The 21486-nt window shown below is 41.0% G+C and overlaps 1 protein-coding gene across 5 annotated transcripts in view; it reads right to left on the bottom strand.

Annotated features, from left to right (window-relative positions):
* ANXA3 (annexin A3) overlaps positions 1 to 21486 on the bottom strand; it is a 71250-nt gene that overhangs the window by 15080 nt on the left and 34684 nt on the right. For all 5 annotated transcript variants that reach the window (XR_012332081.1, XR_012332082.1, XM_073805377.1 and 2 more), the window contains 7 exons: positions 18961 to 19051; positions 13843 to 13922; positions 10131 to 10187; positions 9686 to 9779; positions 8280 to 8375; positions 3786 to 3844; positions 1620 to 1742 (listed from right to left, as the gene is read on the bottom strand). Coding sequence is in view for 3 of the 5 variants with exons in the window: in XM_073805377.1 (XP_073661478.1) it covers positions 1620 to 1742; positions 3786 to 3844; positions 8280 to 8375; positions 9686 to 9779; positions 10131 to 10187; positions 13843 to 13922; positions 18961 to 19051 (600 nt within the window). In the remaining 2 variants the exon portion in view is untranslated. The remainder of the gene's footprint in view (positions 1 to 1619; positions 1743 to 3785; positions 3845 to 8279; positions 8376 to 9685; positions 9780 to 10130; positions 10188 to 13842; positions 13923 to 18960; positions 19052 to 21486) is intronic.

Genomic DNA, 21486 nt, shown 5'->3' with positions numbered 1-21486 from the left:
CCACCTCAGTCTCCACACAGATTATGAATTAATTGAGGGTAGCTATTATATTTTCCTTTAAAGACCCTGGAATTATGCTATTTATTAAATAGGTACTCAACTTGTTGATAAAGGAAATCTACCAAAAACTGTAATTTCATCCAATTTTTAAATTAAGATCCTATTATTAAGAAATACAGATTTGTTCTCACCTACTCTCTTCCTCTTCTCCTCCCCTCCAGTCATCATTTGAGAAAGGTGTTAATGAGCAGAGAAATGTCTAAATTAAAGGAGGAAGAGGAACCCAAGGCTGAGATGATGTACAAAATGGAACTCTAGCTCCTGAATTACAGAATTTTAACCATTGAAAACATCCTATTCGTCAGTCTTGAAAACGTAATGAGATTACTTGATAATGTATGTTAGGTGACAGAAGTGAAGAAACCTTAGATAATTTTAAATTACACACTGAACTCTGCAGCAATGGATTTTTCTTTTCTGTCAAGATACACGTTGCTTAAATGTTTCCTAATACAATAAGCCTCAATTACCCAGACCATGGAGGGGGGCAGGGAGAGCTACCAGTTAACTGAATTTCCTAGTTTGCCAAGGGTGAACTGAAGGCTTTCTTCGTGTTTCAACCTTGTTACTGGCAATCTTTATAAAACATATGCCTCTCCTTTTCTGCCTTGGTAAAAACAATTTAGTTAACGTTATTGTATCTTTCTCTGTTGATTGAAACTATTGTAATGTGTCAGATCGATTCAAATTTCGTTGAGTATGAGCAGTTGATGGAATCCGTGCTAAGCCCCAGGCACAGCCTGACAGCTGCCTTTTTGAATAAGTTTTCTATTTCAACTTAGGCATGCATCTTTTCCTGCAAAGGTTTGGTGCAAAAACAACAGCTCTCATTAAAAACAAAAAACAAAAACGATTTTGGTGAATGAATCTAGTTGACTAACTGAGGTGCAGTGGAAGTCAACTGGTAATATTTACCAAAATTATGGATATATTTACATCTGTCTCAGCAATCCTACCAACTCATGAGAACTTATCCCTCAGATACACTTGTACCTTATGAAATTGTATATGCGTATTGCAGCGTTGTTTATAATAGCAAGAAACTTGAAACATCTGTTGATGTGGTAGGTACAAATATACAAATAACGGAATGATATGCAGCTGTTAAAAAGAATGAGCAAGCTTCCTATATCCTGAAACAAAAAGAACTCCAAGGTGCAGAATGATGTTATCTTTTGAGTCAAACAAAGAAGAAATTTTAAATACGTACTTTTCTTCTATTGTCAGAAAGAAAAACTGAAATAAATTAAAATACTGCAATATAAAAAACAGGTTAAGCAACTTGCATATGCTATTCACAAAAGAAGAAAAATTAGTGGCCATTAAACCTGAAAAAAATGTTGAGTGTCTTTTATGTGCCTGGGATTTTAGAGCTGAAAAATAATCACTGTCTTTAAGGGATATTTTGTTATTACTCTTTTAAACTCAGGAAACACATTTACACACTGACAAGAGAGAGAAACCTAAGTCACATATCTCCCTGTTTTGAGAATTATAAGGGAAAAAGGATGGGTAGAGAGAGGCATGATATGTTTTGCTATTTATAAGAAGAGACTTACTTTAATTGCTGAATGTAGGGAATAGCCATACTGCTTCTTAAACTCTGCTCGAATGTCCAAAAGGTCAATTTCTGATCTGGAAACCATTATTCGGTTCAGAGTAAACTCATCAGTCCCAGCGCCCTGTTGAGAAATGCAAGTGTCCACAATACCAATCTCATTGCTCACAAAACAACATATAGAACTATATTTACAGGACATAGATAATGGTACACAAAATAGTCAACCACAGTGACTCTCCTTCACTCATTTTTCATCAAACATCAACATTCATTTATTCAAGAAATATTTATTGAGCACTTTGTGCCATCACATTGTCAAATGCTGAAAACAGAGATGAGATGCCCCGCTTAAACTTTCAATTTTGTAAAGGATACAGGCGAGAAAATGGGCCATTACAATAAAACCTGACATATGGGAACGACTGGGTACTACGGGAGCATATGCTCGGGAGGCCTAAGATAGATCAAAGATTAAGAAAGGTCTGTTTGAGAAAGTGGTATTGAAGCTGGGGCCTAAATAATCAGCCAGGGGAAGAAGGAATGGAGTTCTTACAGAGAGGAAAACAAGTGTTCCTACACAGGAAACAGCATGTGTGATGGTTTAGGGCAAGAACATAAATAATCAGAAGGAACAGCAAGAAATATGTCTAGAAAGGCCAGACTTTGTAAACCGTGAAATGAAATTCGACTTTATCCCAAGTGTGAAGAACTACTGCAATCTGTTAAACATGAGAGTGTTGAGATCAGATCCGATTTGTGGTTTCAGAAAATTCCTTTGACAGCAACAGTATGAAGAATGGACTGCAGGGCAAGGGTGGGATGAAGATAACAGAATAAGACTAGAAGCTTTGGGACCCATCCAGAGATGATTACATAACCAGAGCGAGAAGGGGAGAGACAGAGAGACAGAGACAGAAAGATGATGATGATGATGGCCTGACCTAGAATAATGGCAGTAGGGATGGAGAAAATGGATAGATTGAAGAGATGCTCATAAAGGTTGATTGACAAAACTTAATGATATATCATCTGAGGAGAATGAAGGAGAGGGAAGTGTAACATTTCTCGCTGAACGGTTAGGTGAATATTGACACTATTCATTTATTCATTCATTCAACAAATGCTTATTGAGCACCTCCTATGTGCCAGACATTGTGCCATGTGCTGTGCGTATGGTAGTGAACGACACAGATGATATCTCTGTTCTCATGCAGTTTACGTTCTAATAGATGGAGATGGACAGTGAAGACAATGAACAAGTTGCTCAAGTACATGGTAATAAGAATGATGGATGGAGTGTGAGTGAAAGGAAGCCAGCTGACCGGTGTAGTGAGGGAAGGCCTCTCCCAGGAGGTGACATTTGAGCTGAGACCTCAGAGATGAGAAGGAGACAGCCATAGGCAGACCTGGAGGAGAGAGGACGACACACGCAAAGACCCTGACATGGGAAGAGGCTCAGCACAGTCAAGAAACAGAAAGAAGGCTGTGGCTGATGTGTAGGAACAAGGCTGGGGAGGAAAGGCATAACTTCAGCGACTTGGGCAAGGCTAGTTCCTGCTGGGGTTATCCACTGAGATGACTGAACGCAGGATGGGGGGCAAGACTGGGGTGGGAGGTGAGGTGAGGAAAATGATGTGTTTACTCTGGACACAGCCTTGTAGGAGCACATGGACTTCCACAGGAAATGTCCAGGAAGAACCTGAAGTAAGCACCTTCTATGTGCCAGGCTCAGTATGAGGGTCTAAAGACATAAAAGAGCAAGAAAACCTCCTGAACAGATTCCTGGAGCTCCCCATCCAGCAGTGGCAGCAGACGAGAAAACACAGGGTTTCTGTATCATGAAAGGCCGCTGACGCAGTTTGGTTTAAGTAAGGCAGCTTTGAGAGGCTACTGGCTCACGCTGGAGGTCTGTCATCCTAAAACAAGTCGACTGCCCGCATTACTGTGAAGTGGGGGAAATGATTTACTCAACACTTCAGTGTACCTACGTCTGTAATGATGAGGATACTCATTAACAACCAATGAGCCAAATTAGTAGACACATTAGCTACAGAAGAGAACTCATCAAGGTGGAAAAGAAATACGAAATTCCATCAACATTAAGCAATATTTTTACATTCTCCTTGAGGCAAGTTAAGAATATATATGAAGTTTCCAGACCAACCTTCAAAGCTTGGTGCAGTCTTTTAGCTAAAAAGGCAGGCGTGTTCCTTGCACAACAGACTGTTATAAAAAAGCAAAGTAATGTTCAGTTTCATTTAATAGAAATTGAGTTAATCTACAGTAATACGTTTACAAAAATTTTTTTTAAGTAACCATACCACTCTCCTCCCCATTCCTGGCTTTTCTTTAGAATGAAAGAGTGAATGAATGCTTAACCTGAATTTCAAAGCCTTATAATGTCATACTTGCATGGAACTTTAGCACGGTAATTATCCTTAGCCACAGGGAAAATAAAATTACCTGCCAAAGAAACTCTCACAGCCGCTGACTCATTTCCAGATCCCAGACACACCAACACCTACGCTTACATTGATAACTCCCTAGGGTGCACCACTGCTCCGTTTCTAGCATCTTTGACTACTGATGAATAGCTTGGGTCTAAAGACTGCAGAGGTGTTGCTCCAAATAACACATTAGGTAAGCAAGGGCACTGCAGCTCAGTTTAAAACCAGTTTTTCCAATGGAAAGATTTTCTCTTACATGACTGGATTAGAATTTATAGGTTGATTAATTACATTAGAACCAGCACCTATAATCTAAATTCAGTCATCAAAAAAATACTACAATCTTTCAATTCTTTATTTTGAAATAACAAGTAAAGCAGAATAAGGAAAAGATAACAGGCAAAAACATAAGCAAATTAATTATCCTTTAAGTAACGTGAAAACAGCCAGGACTAGAAAAGTCTGTAGGGAATAAATCTATTTATTGCAACACAATTATTTTTATCATCTTAAATCTGATCTCTAGGTAGGAATCTGACCGAAAGTGAAGGAATTTTATCATGAATTTTGGAGAACAGAACAAGAATAGTGACTTTCTCATGACGCCTTTCAGACTCTCTTAAGGAAAGCTAAAAGGCCTTTTGTGTAAGTGATTTAAGGGAAACAGAAAGAGAAATATATTAGAAACATGGAATCTGGGAGAAACATGAAAACAGTTACAGATTTGAAGCTGTCTGAGAAGAAATCAAGGATGCAAATTGATATTACCTGTTTTTTTCTCAAAGTAATATTCGGCAAGCCTTAATCATTTGATTGAAAGTTTTATGCCCACTTTTAAGCTATTAAGCTTTTCAATCATCTCCTTCACCCCAGACTAAACGCAGAGAATCCTTTCTTTTCATAACCCTTTACCTTGTTCTCCGCTTTATGTTCTTAAACACATGATTTGTTCCTCAGGAATATTTGGGGAGATGGTGGCATATACAGTATAAGGAAGCTTGCTTTAAGACCCAACCCCAGCAGGGAAACTCAGGGAAATTCCTAAAAATCAGGGAGTCCACTGAAGTTCATTATGATGACCCAGTGTTCACAGCTGCCCGCTTCTTACCCTCTGTGTTCTCTTGACCATTACTCAGGCCTCTCCCCTCCCCCACACAGGCCCCTGAACCCTAGCTTGGCCCCCCAGCCTGAGCAGGTGTTGAAATGCAGAACGTGTCCCCTTTTCAGCTGGTCCTGAGAACCAGTTGACACAGCGAGACACATTTCCTGTCAACCCCCAACGATTATGCCGCCTTGCTTGTCCAACTTCCCTTTGAAAGTTTCTGCTGAGGTCTGTTTATCTCCTCCCCATAAAAGAAAAGCTTTTTCTGTTTGATTTTCAGACTCTTGTACGTTTCTGAGACTCAACTATTCTCCCTATTGAAATAGTCTCTTTGAATAAAGCCTCTCCTTATCTAAGTCCAGATCTGACAGCTAGCAATCTTCCCACCATGCATTTCTAAGATGTTAGAACTCAGACGGTTTTTCACGTCAAAAGCTATGCGTTGACATACTGTATTAGAGTCCTTGTATATGAAATAGCCAGGACAGGCAGATCTATCAACACAGAAAGTAAACTGGTAGTTGCCAGGGGCTGGGGGCTGGGGAGGAGTGGGGAGTGACTGTCAAGGGGCACAGGGTTTCTTTGGGGGCTGATGGAAATATCCTAAACTTAGATAGTGGTGACAGTTGCACAACTCTGTTAAGACACTAAAAAGCACTGAATTGCACACTTTGGGTGAGTTTTATGGTACTTAAGTTATAGCTCAATAAAGATTAAAAAAAAAAACCTGTTGTATTCCAATGGTAGACTGAAATAGAAAATGAAAGTGTGACATATCTTGAACTTTAAATTATAAGGTCTTTCTTTTACTTGATAAAACAATGTATATTATAGCCCTAATTTAGTGCATAATTCAATGTCTATTTCCAAAAATGCTTCTTAGCTCAATGAAGTGAGAATTTGTACATCTCAATAAAGTTTTTCAAATATTACAGCAGGCAAGGTAAAAAGCAGCAAAATTGATGTAAAGATTAAAATATGAAATGGAGGGACTTCCCTGGTGGTCCAGTGGTAAAGAATCCGCCTTCCAATGCATGGGACATGGGTTCAATCCCTGGTCAGGGAACTATGATCCCACATGCCATGGGGCAACTAAGCCCACGTGCCACAACTACTGAGCCCATGCACTCTGGAGCCCGTGTGCCACAACTGGACAAAGAAAACCCGCGCACCACAACTAGAGAGAAGCCCGCACGCCGCAGTGAAGAGCCTGCGCGCCACATCGAAAGATCCCACGTGCCGCAACTAAGACCCGATGCAGCCAAAAAAATTAAAACATAAAAAACAAATAAAAACCAAATAAATATTAAAAAAAAGAAATGGAAAAAAATTAACTGGCTATATCATTGCCACTGGAATATTCTCACAGCTAATTATGGAGGCTGATCTCTAATTCCTTTTTTTTTTTTCTTGGCCATGCCACGCTGTACGCATGTGGGATTTTAGTTCCCCGAACAGGGATTGAACCTGTTCCCCCTGCAGTAGAAGTGCAGCGTCTTAACCACTAGACAGCCAGGGAAGTCCCTGATGCATATTTTTTAATTGAAGAAGAAGCTTGTTTTCCTTCTTGGCCTATCTTTTAGCAAATCAATCAGAGTCATATATTTTAAGCGGCATTTGGATCAACAGTCCTATTCTTGGCACTGAAGAGAGGCTCAGAAGTTAAATGAAATAACATATGTGGAGGAAACGCCCAGACTTTAGTGAGTGCTTGCTCCCTGGGATATTTTCTGCAATTTAAAATATCAATAGTTGAGCATGGACTGTGTGATATATGCAGGTTTCAGCCTCTGTTTACGCTGCAGCACATTGGAGGGGTTGGTTGACTGTGGAGCCCATAGACTGTGGAGCCCAAGTGCCTAGGTTAGAATTCCAGCTCTACCACACTTTCCCTGGGTAACTTGGGGAAGGAACTTAACCTTCTGGTGCCTCAGGTTTGCCACGGGGGTAATAATAGTCCCTAATCATGGGACTGTTACGAGGCTTAAATGGGTTGGTATTTGTAAAGAGGTTAGCACAATGCTGAGTGCCTGATGAGTGTTTATTTAAAAATACAATTTGAGGCACCCTAATGGGGAGTTCACCCTCCAGAGATGGTAATTCACATTTGAAAGATGAATCAGAGGCTCACCCCGGAGGAGGTTACCCTCAGACATCAGCTATCTTTAACTCACCGTAGAAGCTATTAATTATCATGATGGACGTTAGATATGATTTTTCATCGGCGAAATGACAGGCTGTGTGGAGTACAGGTACTCCTACCCTGGCATTAATGGAGAAGCAGCCTGGAGCAAGCCCAATAGCCACCCAACATTGGGTATTTAGGATTCTGAACAACTTAGGATTGTTCATAACAAGTTAGGATTGCTATTTAGGATTCTGTGTGTGTACGAGCACTCAGAGTTAATTGCCTGACTCTGACTAGAATGGTCACTGAATCCTGTCTTCCAAGAGTGTCTCATTTCTCTGAATGCAATCTTTCTTGCAAGGTGTTCTTTGGGTTCCTAAAAGCACAGACTGCAGAGACCTGATTGAGAAGACAGATCAGCTTATATAACCGTGTTTTTGTCTGCTTGTTAATCCATGTGTCTCTCCAGGAACGGATTCAGTCTGTGACTTATTTTCTTTCTGATATTCCCTGTTTGCATCACCAAGAGGGAGGAGACCTGTAGTTCCGACCTGAGTTTAACTTTGGGAGGCCACTGCCAAAAATAACCAAATACGATGAATTACCAAATGGGCTTAGGTCTGTGTTTTCAACAGGCTCCATAAAAATGCCAGCAAGAACGTAATATTTTTATCTCTCGAGGAGTTGACGATCCAAACGTGGTAACAAGACAAATACAGAGTTAAAAGGCAAAGGAAGACCTAAAAAGATAACTTCTTCCGGCATCCATTTAACAATATTTGTTGAGCATATTGTGTGTACCGTGGACGGTGCTGAGGTCTATGAGAAGCGTAAGGATGAAATCAGTCAGGATTCTGAGACGAAAAGAGCTAATCTTGAGATTTATTTAAAACAAGTGCAAAGTAACTCAGTTTATAAGTTTATAAGCTTATAAGTAACTGAGTTATAAGTAACTCAGTTTATAAGCACTCAGGGGCTTACCTATGGCTAGCAGTAAGTCTTCAAAATGCCCAGACAATTCTCCTTTTATGCTGTCCTCAATGTCCTTCTGGCTGATATTTCTGTATTCATCAAATGCTAAAAAAAAAAACCAGCACCACAAAAATATTTAAAGTATCCCAGTTGACCACACTTGAATATATTGTGGTTTTTGATTTGATAGGCAGCAAATCAAGTTATTAAGTGGCAAGCTCAAAAACTCCTTTAACACATCAAAAACTCAGCACAGAAGTTTTTGTTTTTTCATTATTTTTAAAAAATGTCATCTGCAATAAAACCTGAACTTCACAGGCCATTTTCTTCAATGATCAATCTCTCTCTCTCCTCTCTTCCCTCCCCATTCCCAGGCTGTAAGCATTTAAAATAGCCTGAAAGGTTAACAGATAAATAATTTATCTAATAAGGTGGGCTACTTTTAAATTATAGCAGCACCTGGGAAACAATAATGTGGTCATGAGTCAAATACGTTTTAAATCTGCTAAAGAAATCTTAATTATGAAGATTTTGTGCTGAGTCAATCATTCCCTAAGGCAGCATAGCCTACTCCATACTTACTAGAAGGCATTCAAAGTACTTGATCAACATTTGCCCAAAAGCAAAATCTGTACATACGTCACCGAGCATGTAGGCATACTTTGTAAGCCAAGTATATTTTTTCCAAGTGAATTTCAAAAAAAGAAAATTTGGAGAGAGATCTAGGATTGTTTGGTCTTTATTTTTCAAATAAAGACATCAATAAAGCAACTATAATATACTACTGCCACTGTTTTATAAAAAGGATGAAATTTTAATGCCCAGGTTTCCTCATTTTCCCATGAACTCGGCATAAGCGTAGTCATCACTGTGGTTGTTCTCTAGACCAGCACTGGGGAGCCACAGTCAGATGTCCCTAGTAAGTGGAGATCTGGGCTTCTGGGTGCCGTTGCTTCCAGAATGACTCAGAGAGATGCATGAGTGAAGGGGTGGGTGCTGAGGTGTTCCATGTAATAGTTGGTCTGATAAAAAGTGTTCCCCCTCACCCATGTACCTTCATATCAGAAAAAGCTGAATGTTAATCTGCATTAATGCATTAACAAAGACTCACCCGCAATGCCTAGTTTTCCTGGAAAGTGGCTAACTAGGCAAGAGATGGGCTGGAAGCAGTGCCGTCAGGCTCCCCCATCCCACGGGAACACTCCTCTCTGCTCTCACCCCAGAGAGCTGCTCCTCTCTTCTCCCTGCCATCCCTCCCACCCCCACCCCCCAGGTTGTTTCCTGAAATATTTATACATGAAAATGGGACAGCCTTCACGATTTTTCACTTCGTTTTCCAGAACTATGTATGTTAAACCTTGAAATATTTGCCAAAACAATACAATGCAAAAAAGGATTGTAATGCGAGTCCATACTCAGTTTCAGTTGAGGAAAGCTCCTTAAACAGAGGATCTCAGTGAACGTATCTTCATCCGTGCCCCATTTGTTCTCACCAGCATTATACAGAATCTGTTGGACAAGGGAGAAGACTTAAATGTTATTACAGACCCAATTCTGTCTCTTTCTGAGGAGGTGGAATGAGAAGAGGGCAAGTTTATTTTACAGGTCATTGAGATCATCGATAATCCGTGTCTCTCACTTTTAGTGGACTGGAAATCTGACAGCTGTGTGGCAGGAGCCGGGGGAATAATAACCACCACTGGGGAAGGAAGAAAGGTGGGGTTAGGGGATCCCCAGGTGTCAGGCTTCTCCTCCAGACAGGACAGGAGAGAGCATGACCCCGGCTGGTGCCGTAGAAGTGAGAACGCAGTCAGGAGGGAGAATCGTTAAAGGAGATGTTTTCTTTGCTCTGTTACCGACCTGGGCATCCTCTTTGGCCAGCTGTTCATCCACTTTCAGACCCTCATCTCTTCTGCCCTAGACAGGGAAGATAAAAGTGAGGGCAATCCTTTTAAAAATAAAAATTCCATCACTCGGCATTCCAACCAGCAGGGCATCTTAGAGCTGCTTCTTCAGTGGCAACCACGCAGCACAAAAGAGTCAGGCACTTGGGGCTCTCGTTCTGGCACCGACTAGCCATGAAACCTGTAGCAAATCACACAGTTTTCTGAGCCGCAGTTTCCTCCCCTGAAAACTCTAATGTCTGAATGGAATCAAAAGACAAGCCACACACTGGGAGAAAAATATCTGAAAACACATATCTGATACAGGACTGGTATCTAAAACATATAAAGAACTCTTAAACCCCAACAATAAGATAACAAACAACCCAATTAAAAATGGGCAAAATATCTGAATAGACATCAGATACACAGATGGCAAGAAAGCACATGAAAAGATGCTCAACATCATAGGCCATTAGAGAACTGAAAATTAAAACAATACCCCTACACACCAATTAGAATGGATAAAATTCTAAACAGTGACAACACCAAATGCTGGCAGGGATGTGGAAAAACAGGAAATCTCATTCCTTGCTGTTGGAAATGCAAAATGGGACAGCCTCTTTGGAAGACAGTTTGGCAGGTTCTTACAAAACTAAACATACTTTTACCATACGACCCAGCAAATGTGCTCCTTGACACTTACCCAAATAAGGTGAAATCTAATGTCCACACAAAAACTTTCACATGGATGTTTACAGAAGCTTTTGTTCATAATTGCCAAAACTTGGAAGCAACCAAGCTGCCCTTCAACAGGTGAATAAACTGTGGCATATCCATACAATGCAATAGGACTCGGTGATAAAAAGGAAATGAGTTATCAAGCCACGAAGAGAGGCCATCTGAAAAGCCTGCATACTGTATGATTCCAACTATAGGACAGTCTGGAAAAGGCAAAACTATAGAGATAAAGAGATCACTGGTTACCAGGCGTTCAGAGGGAGAAACAGAGGGGTGAAGAGCTGGAGCACAGATGATTTTTAGGGCAGTAAAACCATTCTGTATGATACTGTAATGGTGGACACAAGACATTACACATTGGTCAAAACCCATAGAATGTATAACACGAAGAGTGAATCCTAATGTAAACTATGGACTTTAGTTAATAATAATGTGTCAGTTCATTCATTCATCATCTAATTCATCATCTAATTCTTTTATCATTCATTCATCATCTAATTCATTCATCAGCTATAACCAGTGTACCACACTAGTGCAGATGTTAACAACAGGGCTATCTGTGATGGGGGGTGGCATATGGGAGCTCTCTGTTGTTTCTGCTGCATTTTTCTGCAAATCTAAAACTGCTCTAGAAAATAAAGTCTATTAAAATAAACCAAAACCTCAAAGATTCCCCACTAACTCTACTGTTGAAGGCTCTGTGGCTAAGTGTGTGTGCTTGTACACAAATTATTCAGCACATTATAGCAAGATGGGAGACGGAGAAGGAAAAGAAGATTGCCTGAATTATTTTGCAAATTATAGGCGAATGAAACATTTGGCTATAATACTTTAAAAATGCATTTGTTCCAAACTAGTGGTTACCAGCAGGGAGAGGGAAGGGGGCAGGGGCATTATAGGAGTAGGGGAGTCAGAGGTACAAACTATCAGGTATAAAACACACTCTAAGCATATACTGTACAACACAGGGAATATAGCCAATATTTTATGATAACTATAAATGGAGTATAACCTTTAAATAGTGTGAATCACTATACTGTACACCTATACTGTACTGTACACCTATACTGTAACATATAATATTGTAGAGCAACTATACTTCAATATAAATAAATAAATAATAATAATAAATAAAAATTTAAAAAATGCATTTGTTCCTATTTGCAAACATTAGGTCTTTGTATGCCTGCCTGATTTTTTTTTAAACTACTCTTTTTTTTTCTTTTTTAATTAATTTATTTTCTTTTTTAATTTAATTTATTTTTGGCTGCGTTGGGTATTCATTGCTGTGTGCGGGCTTTCTCTAGGTGCGGCGAGCAGGGGCTACTCTTCCTTGCGGTGCGCAAGCTTCTTATTGTGGTGGCTTCTCTTGTTGTGGAGCACTGGCTCTAGGCACGCGGGCTTCAGTAGCTGTGGCACACAGGCTTCAGTATTTGTGGCTCATGGGCTCTAGAGCGCAGGCTCAGTAGTTGTGGCACGTGGGCTTAGTTGCTCCGCGGCATGCGGGATCCTCCCATACCACGGTTCGAACCCATGTCCCGTGAACCAGCAGGTGTATTCTTAACCCCTGCACCACCAGGGAAGCCCCGGCCTGCCTGATTTTTGCATGATTTCTTTTCTCGGTTTCTTTCAGTGCTGCTGCTACTCTGCTCTAACTAGTCATCCCTAGTTTGCTGCCTTCTTGTTCTCCTTTCATCATTCACTCTGCTCCAAAGATAAAAACGCTGACGATCACTGGTATTAATTACAATAAGCCAGCACCACCACGTACTGACGTAGTGATAACTTTCTCTGTGCTAAGTATTTCACACTCTTTCTCTCTTAATCTTCTCAACACGCTCTGAGGCTGGTACTGTTATTATTTTAATTGAACAGATGTGAAATGAAGGCTTTGAGGCTTGACTTAAGGTAACTCGTCTCAGCATATCAAGCTAGCAGGCGGCAGAGGAGCAGCAGACTCCAGGTCTTATTCTGAAACCCTGCCCAGGATCCTTGCTCTCCACTGCCTTCTGTGGGCGTGTGTGCTCACGTGCACACAAGCAGATCTGCACTTATGAATACAGACCTGGGGGATCGTATGTTTGCAGCGATACCTCATCAGTTTGGGTGTGTAGGTTCAAACGTCATAAGGTTGTCACCATTGGAAACAACTGAAACCATAATTAGGATAAACTGTTCCTTAGTGGCATAATGCCTCACTTTGCCAAGTGCTGCTTTAACCTTCAGGCTGGGATGGTTGTTGGGATTTTCTCACACATTAAGGGCTGTTTAAATCAGCTGAAAGAGGCTGTTGAGATACGGCTTAAATCATTTTCTCTCTCACACACACCTATGACTCTATCTCATCCTTGACCTCACCACCTTTTTTATAAAACCAAGACCCTCCTAAAAAGAGACGGCAAGGTGTGGTCTCATCTGGTCACATGGTGATGAATGGTTTAGCAGCTCTTCCAAAGAGGGCAAGGATGAAGTTCCAGCAAGCCACATTTTTTTAATCCTGAGACTGATATACCCATCTCTGAAGATAATTCATCTGTATCATGCTTCCTACTTAATTTAAGTGCTACCAAAAGAAATATATATTCTTTCAAGTCCAGAAGAAAATCAACATGTTCTTAAAACTGGAGACAAAATGGAAATGAACAATTATTTTCCTTCCAGATGAATGTGCAGAAAATTTTCTAACGTATTATGAAACCTGATCAAAATACATTTAATTCATATACTGACCAAAACAAGATTTTTTGGTTACATCACTATGTTATACCTTTATGAGGGTGGTTAAACATTATGCTGCGTGGTGGCAATGCAAACGTAAGATGAACAAATCATTTCATAAGGAAAACTGCCATCTCATCGTCTCACTTTGGTTATTTTCAAACACCCTAAAAACTATTATTGACCATGCAGCTTATTGGGGACTTAAAAAGTAAAAAATAAAACCTTACATCTGCCAAAGTCAACAGAGCTTTCCGGAAGTCACCAGATGTTTCAGAACTAATTTCATCTCCAAGACTCTTCTTATACACTGAAACCAGATAAGAATGAAATTAAGCCTTGATGAACTAAAAAATATTATTATAAAACACAGAAAAGCTTAAAATGTCAACATTGGCAAGGAATGAATACCTGATAACATAAATCTTGTTTCTTCTTTTTTTAAAAAATCTTTTAGTGCTCTTCTGATATGGATACATTCTTCTTGTAACTATTACTGCAGTGTGTGGTGTCATAGATGCACAAGAACAGAAACAGCTGCCATTCTGGATCAAATCATCGTTCATTTTATCTGACAAAGGCACTAAGGAAGGTATAGTGAGAAAGCTAGGATGGGCAAGCTGTTAGTTTGCCTTCTAATTTCTATTATGTCCGCCTTCCCTAGGAATAGAACCCTGGCCTTAAGCAAGGTACAACGCACACAGCGTAAAGACCACATTCTCAGCTCTCCTCTTGGCAATGAAACGTAGGCAGACCTACGTGACATTGCTGGGAAATCTCCTTAAGGATGGCTCATGCCAATCTTAGTCCTTTACTCCATCCTACTGCCTGGTGTGTAGATTGATCCTTGGAGCTTGGGCAGCCATCTTGGTCTAGGCAGGACTATATCTGAGCGATGGCATAAAAATAAGCAGGAAGGGGCCTGGGTTCCTGAAAGTTTTGAGGCGCTGTCATGCCAGTCCTAGAATTGTCTATCTCCAGACTGCTTCTACATAGGAGATAAATAAATGTTTATCTTATTTAAACCACTGTTATTTTTCTGTTTTATTGACTCTAACCCTAACCTTAATGCATACAGTTAGAATGTATTATTTCATAGCTCTCAAAAGTCAGAAAGCTTCCCGAAAACATACTGTTTCCCCATAACAAATGCCAACTGTGTGTTCGCATATTTTTAGTACTGAATAGTTGTAGCTCCTTTTGCATAGCCTGTGATGTGCAGTGTCCACTGAATTTTAAACCTCTGTTCTGCTCCACCCATGGAGCAGTGATTCTCTTCGAGCCACTGTATACCTGGATGTAGCTGACACCAGGTGGCTATTTGAACTCCACCTGCATCATCCTCAAGACCGCTACCAAATTAGTCATATGAATGCTTGTTCTTTCAAATCAGTAAAAGACGACTATAGAAAGTGATGTGAGATTATCTAATAGCAAGAACTGTGTTGAGAGAGAAATTCTTCCAGCGTGATTTTAATAAGTCGCTTTTTATGAAATCTATAATTTTCCAGAGCAATTCAAGTAAACAAAATCCACTATAAAGACAGATTATTTATCTAAGTAATAACATTTAGTAGGCATCACTTTCCCTAATAGTCATATTGTTGTTACATCTCTCCTTCCTTCACTCTATGAAAAAAATTTTTTAATTTAAAAATATCAAGCCAAGGGCTTCCCTGGTGGCGCAGTGGTTGAGAGTCTGCCTGCCGATGCAGGGGACAAGGGTTCGTGCCCCGGTCTGGGAAGATCCCACATGCCGGGGAGCGGCTGGGCCCATGAGCCATGGCCGCTGAGCCTGCGCGTCCGGAGCCTGTGCTCCGCAATGACAGAGGCCACAGCAGTGAGAAGCCCGCGTACCGCAAAAAAAAAAAAAAAAAAAAAAAATCAAGCCAAAAAAATGAAGCTCTCAATTGTTAGAATTTGGGGAAGTATTTTATAATTTTAGAATTATCTACATGAGTCTCACACAGCCTCCCATGCCTCTCCTCTACCCCAGGTATTTTGCAGGAAACTAGACTAAAAATATGAAAATTATTTTGATGCAAGTTGAAAACTACCTTATGCATTTTGAGACACAGTAGGGTACAGAAAAACAGATACAATGTTTTAATAGTGCAGAAGCTGAACTTAGAATTCTTGATCCTGATTCAATGTTCTCTCATGCACCATTAACTTTAGAACACTGCAAAGAGTTCAGAATTTAGCTTTCTATTCATTTAGGTGCTATTGTATCATTGTAGTGTGTGAGCCACTCAGTATGCCTGGTCCTTTTATAAGAGCCAAGTTGATAGGTCCTCTAATGGATTTCTAATGCATGGGTCACCACTGCACATTACATGATGCCATCACTCTTGCTACAGTTGACTGCACCAGGGCTGGCATCTGACTATAAGTGGCCAGCTGTCTACAAGGTGACCTGGTGGGAGAACTTTGCCCAAAAGAAGGCTCTCTACTAGACAGTGCCTTTCTGAGCCCATTGAATCTTCTCTTAGGGAGTGAGATGTACAGAATTTTTTAACAAGAGTAACAAAGAAGTGGAAAGGCCCCCAGAAATAAGGCACAAAACACAAGTCAAGAATAACAGCCAGAAACCATGGGCAAATAGAAACCTTGAGTAGACAAACGTCATGTGGTAAGGGAAGAGAAGTTTCTTGGTGGTGTCAAGAACAGTAGAGGCAGAAAGGCAGGGCAAAGAGTTACTAGGATGAAAATGTGCACAGGGAGCAATGGATGTCTGATGCTGAGGGAGTGACTAGACAGCTGAGTCCCTAGCTGTGTCCTGAATCTCTGTACAGCTTGGCTATACCTGATTGAGACTATTTGTTTCTTTTACTTCTTGTGTATCATGAATCCCTACTTACCAAGGGAACCTAGATGCAGTTCAATTCCTTGTAGCCTTAGAGAACTTAACTCACACAGATACCAGAGCATCTGGTAACTCTGAACAATGACCACTTGTCATATTTGCAAAACAACAGTCCTAAATGCTAAGACATTCACTGGGCTCTTAAAATCCCAGGTCTCAATCTTAAGGATATTCATTCAACGAATATTTGAATTTATCCCCCACTGTTCTGGGCACTGGAGATACAGCAGTGAGCAAAACAGACAAAAATCGCCCCCTTCATAGAGCTTACATCCTAGGGTTGTTTGTACATAAATGCTGAACTCCAGGGAGAATCTTGGGGCCAGTCAACTCATGGAGCGGTAACTCTTCTAAGAAACACAAAGAAGTAACATAGCATCTGGGGGTAGAGCCCCTGGATCTAATGATTTTTTTACATGTACATCTTGTTGAACTGCGGGAACCAAATATGTTAAACACCTACAACGTACCCATTTGTGCCCATTATTAAGCAATTATCTCATCTACCCCAAATTTGCCCTTCTATACCTTGCTTTGTGGAGCTGGGGTTGGGACTCTGCAAATAACATTTCTCTTTTATCCCCCATCCTCCACCTCCCTGTCAGTTTCCACCAATGGGGGCAGCAGAGGGAGATGAGATGGAAGGCAGGAAGAGGAAGGAAGGACATGCTATTATTGGCTTGTGATTCACCTCAGTGTCAACCCAGTGACAGGCTTTCACCCTGACAGCAGCAGTTGGCTCCAGGCTCCTAGAACAAGTCACCTGCTTACATGCCCTTGGAGGTACTAGCTCCAGCTAGATGGAGACCCTTCCCCTTCACAGAGATCTGAACTCCAATTCCTAGGGCCTCTCCTCTGAGCCGCTGAAGTACCAACACCGGAAACTGATGCCCTCCTCTGAGCTTCTAGCTTCTGAAAATCCCAATCTCTTCCTTTGTCGTCCCAGCCTTGAGGATTATACCTCTGAGCTGTGTTTCCGTTTTGCTTTTTCAGTCCTCCAAAAAGGTACTTAAGCAATTCTCTACATTAAATTCGCTCTGTTAAAATACCTAGTGCATTTCTGTTTTTCTGACTAGACCTCATTGGCATACCAACAATAAAACAGGCACTTACCTATCATTGAGGTATTTACTTTCTAATGGGAATTTCTCAAAGTAACCTCTTTAACACCCACCGGGGGCCGGTATATCCATTTTTTTGTACCTTTCCTACCGCAGAAGTTTCCTAATACACAGCTGACCACCCTGATACAAAAACATAGAAACCATGGCTCCCTTCAGGTACTTGGAGGTGGTGACAGGGAGCGGTTGTTTAATAAGAATGGGGCTGGTCTTTGTCCCTTACTCCTGGGAGGTAACTTCTAAATACTTACAATTTCCCCAATAATAAGAATTTCATTGTTATTCGTGGAGGGTCCCCTGAACCACACCTGAGTTTATGCTAACAAGATGACTCCGGATGGAGCTTGGTCACACCAGAAAGACCAACCAATGCGACTAAAGTGTTAAGGCTTTAAGCCACATGATATCAGCCTGACGTCTAGCGGGAGGAGGGGACTAAAGATGGAGTTCAGTCACACGGCCAGTGATGGAGTCAATCATGCCTGTGTAATAAAACCCCACTAAAAACCCTGGACACCACAGATCAAGGGAGCTTCCCTGGTTGGCAGTGAGACATGGCTGGGCTGGGAGGGGGATGCACCCTGAAGACACGGCAGGACCCTCCCAGACTTTTCCCTATGCATCTCCTCACTCCACCAGTCTTGATTAACATTCTTTATAGAAAACCATAATTGTAAGTATAGAGCTTGCTTGAGTTCTGTGAGCCACTCTAGTGAGTTACTGAACCTGAGGGGGTAGTAAGAATCTGTCGCCGTTTGGTCAGAAGCGCATGTGGCCTGGGAACACCTGAGCTTGTGGCTGGTGTCTGAAGTCAGAGTGGTTCTGTGGGGACTGTGCCCTTAACCCGTGAAGTCACCCTAACCGTGAGCTGTTAGTGTCCGAATTGCATTGCAGGGGCTTTCCACTTTTTACACAGCTAACAGACTATTAGGGCTTTAGCTAATGATACTGAAGCCACGTGCTCAGCACATCCTCTAAACGGTTCATCTAATTTCCCACACCAGAAATCATGAGAGGTTTTTAACACATAATATGAATATACAATGATTTGAGTGTCTTACATTGATGAAAATGGTTGATTCAATTAAGCAGTGATTGCTGAGAGTGAAATCCACTATAGCTGTAATGTTACAAATGCAAAGCATTAATGCCATTGTTATGTAGCAGTTCCCAGCTCAGATCATATTAAAATTTTCTTCAAAAATCCACAGTCCTTAGCCCATTTTAGAATGTATCTTCCTTTTTACAGTCTTGTTTCCCTCAAAACCACTTGTGAAGAAAGATTGGTGGGTTTCTGGGAAAAGCAGCATTGGCTCCTATAGGTGTGAACAGGGGTAAAGGTGGGCAGAAAATAAGATCACCTGTATAGTAGGCTTGGCCAATCTCCTTCATCTGCCTGCTTGTCCTGGTGGTTAAGATTTCAATCAGTGCATCTTCATTTGTTCCCGTGCCCTAAGAAGAAAAAGGAAATCTATTTTTAGAACACTTAAAAAAAACCCCTAGTTTCCTGCATTGCGGTCTTAACATCTTGTTTTCTACAGGTGAAAAGAACAGTTTTTAGTCAATCAACATAAGGTCCTCTATTGCTCTAAAGGGGTTTTCTAATTTTCCATATATTTTAGTATTAAAATAACATGAATCATCTGAAGTTAATTGATATTAAGCTTCTAAAGAAAATGTCCTACTCTAGTATAAAACTCCTTTGAATAATTCCAGGAAGAAATAGTATAAAGGGAAAGCCTATGTCATTCAGTACCAAAAGTGAGCATTCACATACGTCATTGTATTTAGAAAGGGCTCTGCAATTCTTTTGAATGAGACCATACTTGTACCAATGCACCTGGTTGGTCAGCATGGATCGTCCTCTTCATTCAGGGAGATTTTTAAAGCCTCAGTAATGTATGTCATGAGCCTAGTTGGTTTGGGGACTAGTGTTTCCTGAGTCTTGGTTTATACTGAGGTCACTGAATCACACTGAGACTTCAACAGAAGCCATTTACATTAGGACTTGACCAAATAAGGCCAAAGTAGCACAAGAAAAGAGGCTGAATTCTGTCCCTCTGTGACAGATTCCTAGTTCCCTTCAATAGCTCTCCTTTTCAAATTATTTATTTATTTATTTTGTTAGTTACTTTTTTTTTTTTCTTTTTTTTTTTGCAGTACACGGGCCTCTCACTGTCGTGGCCTCTCCTGTTGCGGAGCACAGGCTCCGGACGCGCAGGCCCAGCGGCCATGGCTCACGGGCCCAGCTGCTCCACGGCATGTGGGATCTTCCCGGACCGGGGCACGAACCCGTGTCCCCTGAATCGGCAGGCGGACTCTCAACCACTGCGCCACCAGGGAAGCCTGTTAGTTACTTATTTTTAAATAAACTTTTTTTGGGTTTTTTGGTTGTTCTTTAAAATTTTATTGGAGTATAGCTGATTTACAATGTTGTGTTAGTTTCAGGTGTACAGCAAAGTGATTCAGTTATACATAAACATATATTCATTCTTTATCAGATTCTTTTCTCATATAGGTTATCATAGATTATTGAGTAGAGTTCCCTGTGTTATAGAGCGGGTCCTTGCTGGTTATCTATCTTTATATTGTAATGTGTGTATGTTAATCCCAAGCTCCTGATTTGATTTATTTTATTTTATTATTATTATTTTTTTCCCTGATTTATTTTAGAGCAGTTTTAGGTTTAGGGCAAAACTGCGAAGATCCAGTATCTCTTTTATCTTCCTTGATTAGTCATAGAACCCCCGTTTTTTAACTTAGCACAAAGCTAAGCAAATAAAGACCATATTTTTCAGCTTCCCTTAGAGCTAGGTTTATCCATATAACTAAATTCTGATCGATGGAATATATGTGAAGCATCACGTCCAATTTCAGAGAGTCCTTAAAGAGAAAGGATGAACACGTCTTTGTCTCTTACTCTTTCCAGTTGACGGCAATAAAGATATAATGGCTGGAGGCTGAGCTGCCATCTAGCCAAGAAGCGGAATCTACAGGCTGAAGATGGCAGAACCTCAAGACTGAAGGTCTGATAATGATGGTTCCATGATACCCAGCTCTGGGTTGCTTCCGTTGGAATTCTTTTGCATAGAAGGGAAACATTTCTAATCCTTGCTGGCGAATCTAACTCTTATCATTTCACCTACTAAACTGTCCCCCATGTGGCAGCCATAGAAATGCACTGCTGAGATTTCATGTCTAGAGAATATACTGCCAAGAATGTAGTTAGTTGGCAGCCTCCAACTGCCACACCTTTGGTTCTGTCACACAGCTCACACTAAGGTCATGCTCTCTCCAGGCTGCTCTCAGCCATGACTGCGCATGGAAGGGGAACTGGAGCTGGGCCATTCCTGCCCCATGTAGGACCCTCCAAAGGGCACACTTGGCTCAGGGGCTCCCCATCAGCTTGCCGTGGCTTTCTTACAGCAGCACTACAGACTGAGGCTCTTCCTAGCTGAGCCTCCTTCTGTCCCTCTCTCCTTTCACAGGTGTCAGACCTGTATTGCAGTCAGAAGTTTCACCCCACCTACCCTGCTCTGTCTCTTCTTTATCCTTCACAAGGATTTCCCCCAATAAATCTCTTGTACATTTAATTCCATCTTGCCATCTGCTTCTTGGGTGCCCACACCTCTTCCACAGAAAAGAAAATAACTCTGATGGGAAGGCAGAGCCTTGCTTCAGACCTGGACTCCTTCCTTTCCCTCCTTCCTGTCAACAAATATGTTGAGCACCTATCTCATTGCAGGCTTTCCTCTAGGAAGAGAGGAGGTTCCTCGAGGGATGAGGTTCCCTGATATGATGGAGGTCTGCCTTTTAATTGGATTGGAAAAAAAAAAAACGTAAATCAACAAAACACCAAATACGTAAAATATCAATATGTAGAATAC

This window comes from Tursiops truncatus, chromosome 5 (assembly GCF_011762595.2).
Source record: "Tursiops truncatus isolate mTurTru1 chromosome 5, mTurTru1.mat.Y, whole genome shotgun sequence".
Classification (NCBI taxonomy): domain Eukaryota; kingdom Metazoa; phylum Chordata; class Mammalia; order Artiodactyla; family Delphinidae; genus Tursiops; species Tursiops truncatus.
This window is presented reverse-complemented; position numbering and strand designations above follow the sequence as displayed.